The sequence below is a fragment of the Simochromis diagramma genome, unplaced genomic scaffold (genome assembly GCF_900408965.1).
Source record: "Simochromis diagramma unplaced genomic scaffold, fSimDia1.1 OVJJ01000026.1, whole genome shotgun sequence".
NCBI classification, from domain to species: domain Eukaryota; kingdom Metazoa; phylum Chordata; class Actinopteri; order Cichliformes; family Cichlidae; genus Simochromis; species Simochromis diagramma.
In genome coordinates, this window is record NW_024386985.1 from 6,383,744 (window position 1) to 6,394,723 (window position 10,980).

General features: G+C 44.3%; 1 protein-coding gene across 1 annotated transcript in view; it reads left to right on the forward strand.

Annotated features, from left to right (window-relative positions):
- Positions 1-4,060, forward strand: part of zgc:92140 (uncharacterized protein LOC447854 homolog) — a 28,479-nt gene extending 24,419 nt beyond the window's left edge. Inside the window, exons 4-6 of the mRNA XM_040039832.1 lie at positions 132-199; positions 1,066-1,126; positions 2,529-4,060. Coding sequence (XP_039895766.1) covers positions 132-199; positions 1,066-1,126; positions 2,529-2,573 — 174 coding nt within the window. The 3' untranslated portion in view covers positions 2,574-4,060. The remainder of the gene's footprint in view (positions 1-131; positions 200-1,065; positions 1,127-2,528) is intronic.
- Positions 4,061-10,980: the final 6,920 nt, after the last annotated feature.

Consider the following 10,980-nt stretch of genomic DNA (forward strand, 5'->3'; position numbering starts at 1 on the left):
CTGGGTGAGGATTGTAATTTGATAATCCAGGTTTGATGTGACATTTGCTTCCAGTGATGTAGCTGTTTGTTTTAAACGTATCTATCAGCTGATAATGAAAACTAATGGTGTGCATGTGTGTGCGTTTTCAGGAGAAGAGTAATGTCCAGCACAAGGGCAAACAGCAGAAAGAGGTTCCTGCACCAAACATCAAATCCAAGTAAGTCATGAGTAGCGGGTTTAATCTCGTAAACATGCAGTGGGAATAAATAATAACATCTGTTCTTTATGGGCAACTTCGGTAATTTGAATGACAAATGTCAAAGGTACAGTTTGCTCACATTACGTAATATATTTTCTTTTTGTTTTGTGACAGAGGAAGCCACAGTTTCACTTTCTGTTTCCACGCTGATTTCGTCTGTTTTCAACGTTCAAAATGAACTGTTGAGCCAGAGGTTCTTAAGCTGTGGCGGGGGCCCCCTCTCAGAGCCATGCAGCCAGTAGAAAGGGGACCTAGAAAAATGTGAAATAATCTTGCGAATGAAAAATAAGCCGAAGTTATCAGGCTGAACGTTATTTCACTCGAATTCAAGCCGGAGCCTTTTTATTCTGACGAGTTCTAATGAAAACAAACAGAAATGATTATTGAAGCGCGTCTGAATCTGGCTGAACTGATGCGTTCATAAGCGGCTGCTTCCATTAAGTTGTCACCTCAGTATGTTAATGTTATGACGTGAAGCGAGCGATATTTTGTGTCTGGCTTTTGTAATCCTGCCTCGTGGCCGGCCCCCGCTGCGTGCATGTTGATGAGCCTCTGCGTGCGTACATCACGGCTGCTGCCGGCTGCAGTCTTTAGTCTTTTGCTGCATTAATTCTTTATTAAATGATCTTTTAAAATCCTCCAAACAGAACTGTTTCTCACACTGCGGTGAGGGATGTGTGTGCGTGTCTGTGCTGTATGTGTGTGTGGGGGGGTTGTAATGGAAAATTCTCATGATGTATTTGTTGCCTCCCCCTTCCTCCTCATCTCCATCCTCCAACTTCCTCTCCCCCCACCTCTCTAACTTTTCCATTTGTGTCTCTCAGCATTCACACGTCAGAAAGCCAGCAGGAATTTTTCAGGATGCTGGATGAGAAGATTGAGAAGGTGAGGAGGCCGGAAGTGGGGTTTGTTGGGGAGGGTTGCAGTGAAGGAGGGGCAGGGCATTTAAAATAACAGCTGGATCCTAAACCATTAAACATCTCCCTCACTGAGGGGGAGGAACAGGTGATCGCCACGGTGATGAGCGCTCGCTGCTCTTAGTCTGCCTCTTGAATTACGCTGCAAGCTCATAAACAGTCAGAAGCACCCAAAGTGAAATGAGTAATCCTCGATTCAGCTTCGCTATGACGGATTTAAATTTTCACCTCGGCCTTGAAACGTGGATGAGGAAATGTAGCTACAGCGTGAAGGTAGTAAAATGTTGGTGTATTCGATATATTTCAAACATCTGGAGTTGATTCCAGGAGTTGCGAGTAAAAGTTGCACCCTGGGACCTGTTTTGGTTGCAGCTGAAATCGGAGATTACGTCCACGTAGGTTTTTGGTCATCGTGGTCTTTTTCAAAGGCGTTCCTTCTCATCCATCAGACCCCAAGGAGCCTCTTGGATGAGAGGTGGAACATTTTTTAAATAACGTGAAGAAGTGCAGTCATCTTCTCTTTTAAACTGTTATGAAACTTGGAGAAGTTTGAATGTTCCCTGCAAATTATGAGTGACCAAATCACGGGGAGGTGCAACTGCCAGCAACCGCTCTGCAACCGGTCTCTAGGCCTGTGTGACGGGGACCTAAAATCAGACTGATGTACTGTGTTTACACTGGATGTTGCCTCCAAACAGTCACAGCTATTATGGTCTGTGACTGCAGTGTGTGTAGTTAAAGCCGTGTTCCAGCCATGCCACAGATTTAATGCGATTCTATAAATCAGCTCTGTGACTTGTTTGACGTCAACAGAGAGCTACACAAATGAGAATGACGGCGAATGCTGGAGGAAAAAACAAATCTCCAGATGAATGATAGTGATACTTGCTGCATAGTCTGATGGATAGGGTTACATGATGGATTTTTACTAGGCTGCTGTTTTCTTGTATAAATGCAATCTGGTCATAATATGTTAATGTGGCCCAAAAATAAAGCCCGTTAACGGAGCTTTAATTACTGTCTGGTGTTTTAATCAAAACATTATGAGTGCAATCTGCAAATCTGAAAAAAGAAAACATATCTGTCACATTAACGTTGAAGTAAAAGTCTGTTAATTTGAAAAGCATCATTACTATAAAGTAATACGGAGTGGAAATATTCCAGTACTGCACTCGGCGTCCTTCTGAGGCATCCTGTGATTTCAGAGCTTTTTTGAGGAGAGTTGAAGAAGCTCTGCAGAGGAAAGGAGAGCAGCTAGTTTAGCCCACCTTTGAGCACTTTATCAGGTGCCTGCAGACTGATGGTGGTCTGTGTAAATGAGGTGGTGTAACAGGTGTCGGCTCTTCTCATAGTCATGCTTTTGTTTGCAGGGACGAGACTACTGTTCGGAGGAGGAGGAGGAAGATGGGACATAGCACAGAGGCCCCCAGGAGTCACCCCCACAGAGAGCCTCACCGTGTGTGTGTGTGTGTGTGTGTGTGTGCGTGTGCCTGAGAGAGCGCTAAATCAGTGTTTAACCAATGGGGTGTTGACAGGACACTTTATGTTGGTATGATTTTGTGAGTTGTTGAACATGTGGCAAAGATAATACTTTAAATACAAGCGAAAGAGTGGGGGATGCTTGAGACAGAGAGAGAGAATGGCATAAAGAAAACTTTCTTCAGAGACTATACACAGCCCTCCTTACTTAGCGCCTCACCCCTTCAGGCCCCGGGTGGACAGATGGAGGTGGCGAGGGATGAAGTGACAGGCAAATGAAAGGAGGGAGGGATGGAGGATGACGCGGTGACGGATGTGCACACATCGCGTGAACTCGCCTCTGACGGGTTGGGCACGGCCGTTTCCTCGAGCTGGATAAAGGCGGCTTCGCAGGCCTCCATCTGTCCTCCTGTCTGTCTGTCTGTCTGTCTGTCTATATTTAACCCCTGCAATTGGACAAAAGAACTTCCCAAATACGGAGGCCCAGGAAGGAGGAACATGTTGGTGGGTGTCTCGAGATGCACGAGTGGAGAAGAAAGAGCGCAGGGAAGGAGATATCTAACACTACCAGGATCCACACTGAACTCTTTGGCCTGCCTGGCTACAGTCAGGCCGGCCTGGGCCGCAGCAGCCTGAGAGAACGGGTGAGGGAGGAAGAGGGAAGGCGGAGAAAGGGGGGAATATTTTGGGGATATTTTAATAAGAGAGAATATGGAGCGAGCTGGTGATTTGAAACTCAACTCCTCCTGCCTTGAAGTCAAGGACCCTGTTTTTGTTTTTGTTTTTATTTTTTATTCTGTTCCAGCCAATCATTCACTCAAGCCCTTCCCTTCCATGATGTTCTTTTCTTCAGTTTGTTTTACTCTTGGCTTCCATCGTAGTGTATCCTCATCAAAGCCATTATCGCCCTCACCGCCACAGCAATCAGAGTGAAGCTGCATAATTCACCGCATCTGTGTCTCAACCCAATCCGTCCTCCGCCTTTTACCAGAACCTGGCAGAGCCGTGCTAACGTGCACGTGCAGTCTATTCTTGTACATATGGTAGCACACACTCATTCCAGCACACGTTCGGCATATCGATATGAGTCACTCAAACACATTAATGTGTCCTCCTCATTTCACCAGCAGACTGTCATGTGCATCAGTCAGAGGTGTTCCATGTAGCTCCACATTTCTGCTTTGGCTCAGTGTTCACACACACACAGACACACACACACACACACTGGCACTGAAGCAGCAAACTGGGCTGAGCGTAAGGGGAGGATGCATGGTTGCCGTGGAGACACAGACCTAATCACTTTTTTTTTTCTTTTTCTTTGATTTGTTTTGTTTTGTTGCTGTTGTCATCTTTACTGGATACTTACTGTTGTATTATTTTAAATACTTTTTTCTATTAAAAATAGAAAGCGCAGAAGCTCTGATCCTGTGTGTACCATGTTAATGTGTGAGCGCGCGTGCGCCCCCCCCCCCCCCGCTACTCGGAGCAGAGTAATGGAGCGCCATGATGCCGGCAGTGCACTGAGGAGGGAGAAGTCAGTCTATTTTTCTGTGGTCATGCTGCCTGAAGCCATGCAGTCAGAGCGCATTCATTCATAACTGCAGCGCTGTGCTCTGCCACCTGCTGGCACAGACTCAGTACTGCAGTCTGCTCTGCAGGGCGTTCTAATACATACATATAAACATATTTTGGCCATGATCAACAACTTCGTGGGCACTCACTTTTTTTTTTCTAGGTCAAAATAAATCAGTTAGGTGTCAGCAATTCTCCAATAAGTATTCAAATCACGGCTCTTGAAATTATTTATCTATATAAATGTGAGCCCTCCGGGTGCATGAGCTAATTCAGCCCAACTGTCAAGCGGAGGTCAGCGTGACATCTCTGAAACACAAAGATTATTCAAAGAGCTTCAGGAGGCAACGAAATCCTGCTTAAAACAACACGATCTACAAGCTTAATTGTAAAACATGCAGGGGGACACGACCTCGTCTCACATTTAAATCATATAAATATAAAATATATTTAAATCATATGCTCGTATATCCCCTCAGACTTGATGTAGGAGTGTGCTGCAGCAGGCACACAGCTGAATGAATATCATTCATGCTGGTAAAGATGAACAGGGGTCTGTTGAGGCTGTGGCGTTGGCCTTTACTTCGCTGAAATTTTACCTTGAATCCTTTTTTGATAAAAATTGTTGGGTGGAGTGGGTGTCAGTTTTTAAGCTCTCTGAAGGATGGTTTGATGGGAAAAATGTGATATCAGCACTAAAGCGATGGAGAAGTAGTGGGTGGAGGTGGAGAGGCAGCCTACGTGGAGGTGAGCACAGCTAAACAGGTGAGTGTCAGCTGTTTCTGTGCTGAAAATAACAGTGACGATACACAAATGCAGCTGTTGGTGGGTTACTCTATGCTGTTGCTCACCTTGGCTTGTAATCACCTGATTCTAAGACCCGGTTAGGGAAACTTCTGCCAGAGATAGCGGGCCTGCTTTCTTCTTCACATGCCTGTAAACCCCAGAGTGCTCCTGAGCTCGGCCTAATGTGCACACTTGGGACTGCGCGTATGATGCCTTGAGTGGGTAACACTGGTAGAGCCGATCTCCTGGTTATGAAGGGAACATTTGGTGGCCCCGCTGTGTCTTTAATAGCTGTCTCTCTGTAACACACACAAACTCCTTCTTTACCTTGCATGACTCACTTGCAGGGGCGCATGAGGTTACAATCAGCAGCCGCTGAGCACATCGGCAGCGTGAAAGGCTCCCTGTGGGACGGCGCTCGCGGCAAGGCTCTCCCACACAGAGAAATAAAAGTGTTGGAGGCAGACACGGAGAGGGGGAGAGCGGGAGCGAGAAATTAAAATGAGGGAGTCGGGGAGGTGAGAATGTAGGAGGGAGAGAGTGAGGAGGAGACGGATGTTGCCCGTTAACCTCAGACAGGAATATGGGCAAGAAAATGTTCTTTCCACCCTGACGTAAGTACCAATAAAGAGCCCACTCCTCCCTGCTTCCAGTGCGTGTGTGTGTGAACAGCCCAAAGTGTGAAAATCTTTTTAAGGTACAACATGTTCTTGGCTTTCTGAGTGATTTAAATCCAGATTCTTAAAAAATATTTGAGCTAAATTCACTTTCATGAATTCAAAGTGGAACAACACTGCAGTGACTTTAAACTCCCCCTAAAAGCCTTAAAACTTTAGCACCTCCTGAGAAACACCAATAACTGAGATTTAAACCCACTAATTAATCTGAGAGTGACTCCAGGTCTGCTTGTGTTGAGTTTTCTTGGTTGGATGATTTATGTTTTAATCCAGATTACAGATGTAGACTTAAAAATTCCACAAGTTGTAAAACAAATGTTCAGATTTAGTCATCCTGGGATTATTAGCATCAAAGGAAAATAAACTGACAGGCAGAAATAAGATACTCTGATATTTGGATCGCCTGAAGGTGTCTGAGGAAGGCTAGATAGCTTTTAGAAGATCTATATCGATTAATTTTTAATAGGACAGAGAGCAGAGTGTAAAAAAGAATCAATTTAAATCATACGTTTTAAGACTGCCGCACTCCAACGGGCCTTAAATTTGAGATACTGTTATAGGGCAGAATAATTTTTATGTATTATAAAAATTTAACCTGGCTTAACTTCAGTTTTAACCACGTGTGTAGACAGTACTGCATTTTGGATAGAAAATAATCACCTCACACATGCAGGTGAACATGTCTACGCCTGCGTATGACAGCCACATGAACGTATAAATATTCCTTGCATGTGGGAGCATGGTGCATGTGTTTTGTGTGTGTGTGTGTGTGTGTGTGTGTACATGCAGACGTTGCCCACGTAGACAGTATGAGTCAGCCGTGAGAGGCAAACGAATGGCTTCCTGCCTGGATGCCCAGCAGGCCTCTGCTCAGTGTCTTAACTCTCTCCAGCACTTCCTGGCTGCCTAATACCCACTGTGGAGTAATCCTCTCTGTGAGCTCTAAACATACCTAAACACAATGTCAACCCCTGAACCTCCTCGTTCTCATTTTGTTTGGAGAAGCATACAGTTTCCATCCATCTACAGCGCGACTTAATAATATGTCCGTGTCTTTTAACCAGGCGTATGTAAAACCTCTAAGGATCCATGCTATGGATTACCCCGGAGAAGATGCAGCTCTCACGAGGGGGAGACCAAGGCTTACGAAAGGTGGAATTAGATGCATTTGCATTCACGCTGCACACCCACAAGAACTGACCTACTTAAATCTCAGGAAGCTAATTGTTGAGCACATACACGCCCATGAGCAATTATGCAACCGCTTGGATGCTTCTACTTCATGTCAACATCACGATCTGATGATGGCTCAAGTGTGATGAAAAAGCACATTTTTGCAAATTCCATGCATCACCGAAGTGACCAGCGGTGCAGGAAGGAGTGAAATGGATAGCCACACAGCCTGATTGGCTTCTGGTTCTGCACTTGTATTGTATTTTGCTGCAGTCTGCCAAATTCCCATCAGCTGAGTAAGCAGCCAGCGCTGGAGGAAAGACTTCAGCCTTGAGTCTAGTGGTCCTGAGGAGGCTGTGTGTCAGGAATAGGAGCTGTTTTTAGTTGACAAGTGTGGGGGAAAAATTTGACCATTGGAAGTGGGGATGAGTGGTTTAGTCTCCATCTGAAGTCCTTCAAGATAAGACTGTATGTGTGTGAGAAAGAGAAATCTAATTCAGCAAGGATAAACCGGCAGCACCATCTGCTGGTTTGGGATTTCCCCATGATGCTGACACATGCCCGTGCACACCCTGAAAAGGGCTCTCTGCATGATCAGGCACTATCTATTAGAGGTGTACATCACCCAGACAGCCTGGGTGGACGCCCACCTATGTACGAGTCCACACATATAAATCAGCTCGCTGGCATTGCAACTAGAGTGGATTGCAACCTCTCCTCTCCTGAAATCACTTGCTTCCAGTGAGCCGTAGCAAAACAGCTTTAAAAGACTGCTGTGTGCAGCTGTCGTTATATGTGCGGGGTCGGTAATGTTTCACACGACTATGCCTTTACTCTTGTATTTTCTATTTTAATCTACAGCAAAATAAAAGTAAGCATAACCTTTGCTTTGTTGTCAAAGGAAGCGCAATCCTTTCTTCAGCTGGTTTTATGAGCCTCCTGGTAGAGAAAATAGCAGTACATATTTATCCTCCAGCTTTCTCTGACACGGTTTTCTAGTTTTTCAGTTAGGAAGGATTTACCCTTCTATTTCAAGCCAGAGCAGAGAAAGCACGGTTATTTAAGCAACCACAGTTTAACAAACCCAGAACCTTGGCAGCTTTTAAAACACATTTCTTCCAAACATGAGGGGAAAAAAAGAGACAGTTCAGCTCTATCTGTCATCCACAGATCAGTTACAGCAAAGACAAATGGCTTCATGTCAAGTACGCAACCAAAATTACAAAGCAGATGTTCTGCTGTGACAGAAGAGCGAATTCAAGCCAGCGGTGCCTAAAACTGACGCTGGTCCAGCAGGGCGAGGTTGTTCTCCGAGAGCTGCAGAGAAAGTGCAGAGTACAGTGACTAACACGGGTTTATGAGCATTTTCTTCTTTTTTAGGCTGAAACCTGAAGACTCCCGGTCCAGATTGGCCAGAGTTTGGACCTAAATGTTGATGCTGTTTATGTGGCCCCGAGAAAGCTGCCATCATCCTCATCTCTGACCCTTTTTAAAACAGCTGTGTGTAGCAATAAAAAGGACAGGTCCAAAATCTGTAAGGGTGGGGTGTCAGGACTGTAATTCTGAATCGCTCTTCATGTCTTTGGGAAAGCACTAGAGGGAGCTGAGGCATCACGCAGACAGAGAGCATCCAGCAGCAGACAACATGGCAGAATACTCTCATTACCAGGTGGCAGAGATCCTAGCTTACATAAACACAACTGAGTCAAGACAGGGACAGCAGTAAGCTGGCTTTGTCTGTCTGTCTGTGTCTGTCTGCTATAATTAAAACAGGTTACCCGAGGGTTACTGTAATCATATAAGAGCAGAAGATATAATATCATAATAGGATGTAGAGATGGCTGTAGAGAGGCTGACTTTTGGAGTGCAAGGCGGAGCATTTTAGACACACTAAGCGAGTGGACTGTGACTTTCTGCCTCTGTATCTGAAATGTTCTCATATGAGTTTGACACATTTTTCCTCCTGTGATTGGATAGTTAGACACTTTGTTTTTATTCAAAGAAAAAAGGCCTCCAGTGTGGCTTTAAACACTTTTAAATGTCATCACAGACTTCAGTTTTAGACCTGCCATTTAACTTGCGTCTCCTCTTTGATTGGAGGAAACGGAATCTTTGTCTGATGATAATGTGTTTTCCATTGTTTTCCATTGTATGTATTGTTGTTTTTGGTTGGTTTGTCTTCTATATCTGTACAAAGGTTTTGCAGGGCCACGCCGGGTAACATGTGGAGATAAATATTCTTGTGTAGAAGTTCTTTGAAAAACCTTCAAGGTTTTAAAATGAAAAAGAAAAGACACCCAAGTTTTCAGTTAAGAATGTCAGTCCACAAAGAAACTTTTATGGGAAATAGACTGCTTCTTATATAGCGCTTTTCTACTCTTCTGAGCACTCAAAGCACTTTACACAACTTGTGCATTCACCCATGCACATTTTCTAAGTGCTTTCTAACTAACATTCACACACACATTCACACTTTGATGGATGCATCAGAGAGCAATTTGGGGTTAGTTTCTTGTCCAAGGATATTTGGCATGCAGACTAGGGGAAGCCAGGAATCGAATCACCAACCTTCCGATCAACAGATGACCTGCTCTACCGCCAGAGCTACAGAGCTACATCTCTTCACTTATCAGAATAATTTAAATTTAAGGATGTCTACAAATATAAAGAATGATTGATCCTTTTCAGGGCCACAGGTGGGGCTGGAGCCTATCACAGCTGTCTTAGGGCAAGAGGCAGGGTACACCCTGTTTGTCACAAGGCTAACACATAGACACAGACAACCATTTGCACTCATATTCACACCTGTAGGTAATTTAGATTTCCCATTTAACTTATCCACACTAACTGGATTTCTTTGGGAGGGCACTTGGAGAAAACCCATGCAAACACAGGGAGAACATGCAAACTCTGCACATAAAGACCCCGGCCTGATGCAAGAACCTTCTTGCTATGAGGCAACGGTGCTAACCACCCTCATTCTTTATGTTTTTTCATCTGAACAGCCAGACTTTCTTGTTTTTTAAAACAGTTCTCCAGCTTTCTGAAGCTCTTTTCTTGAAACATTGACTGCTTTTGACTCTGCTTTCAGTCCTGGTACTTGTACCTGACCATTTTTTGTTAAATGTAATGAATCATTCAAGCATAAAAATGGCACTTAAGTCAAGGGATGAATCAATTTAATGTCTACAGATAAACAGCAACTGTGGAAATAATCATTTTCTAAATCGTATCTTCAGTGTTTGCACCAGTGAGATGATTCATTAACAAATGTGAGAAAAACATACAAGTCGAGGACAAAACAAGAAGTGTGAGGCCTGAAAATATCTACAGCAGTGTGAGAATATCTGAAAGTCATGTCCTCAGGAAACAGAGAAAATCCAGGAAAGGCCTGAGAGATGATCTGAACCTTCAGCTCATCCATTTACTGCTAATTGAAACCTGGAAACCTGGAAACAGGAAGGAAGGGTCTGAGAACTACTCAAGAACTGGACTGAAAGTTGGTGGGAACAGGCCTGACAGACAGATGAATCCACATTTAAAATTTTTAGTTCAAACCATCATCAGTGCGAATGGAGAAAGTCAAGAGGGAGGTACAACAGTGAGTGTCTGCAGCCATCTGTACAACAGACCTCAGCATTACTGAAGCAGTGTGGGGTCATTCTGACAGAGCACAGAGAAAAAGGCAAAAACATCCAAAGAAGAGCTTTAAATGTCCTTCAAGAAGACTGGAGAACTATTCCTGAAGACCCTCAGAGAGCTGATAGAGAGCTGCTCACACCAAACATCACTGCTGCTCACTTTCAAGGGCTGCCTTTGTCTCATATACTATATTTCCGTTTACGTTTAAATGTTTCAGTAAATCAATGCTTCTATTTCCCATTTTTCTAACAAATGATAAAAGATTTGGGTTGGCTGCAGAGTTTTGCACCGTGCTGTAAGAATTTCAGAGGGAAAAAAGTGCAGCACTCTGCGAAGTGCAGCACTCTGCGAAGTGCAGCACTCTGATGTCAGAGTTGATGACTTCATGGTCTCCAACTCTGCGGCATCCAGAAGGCTGTCAAGGCTCCAGACGTGGAAAAGGAAAGAAACATTTAGGAAAACGTGCAGGAAGGAGGAGAAATGAGGAGAAGTA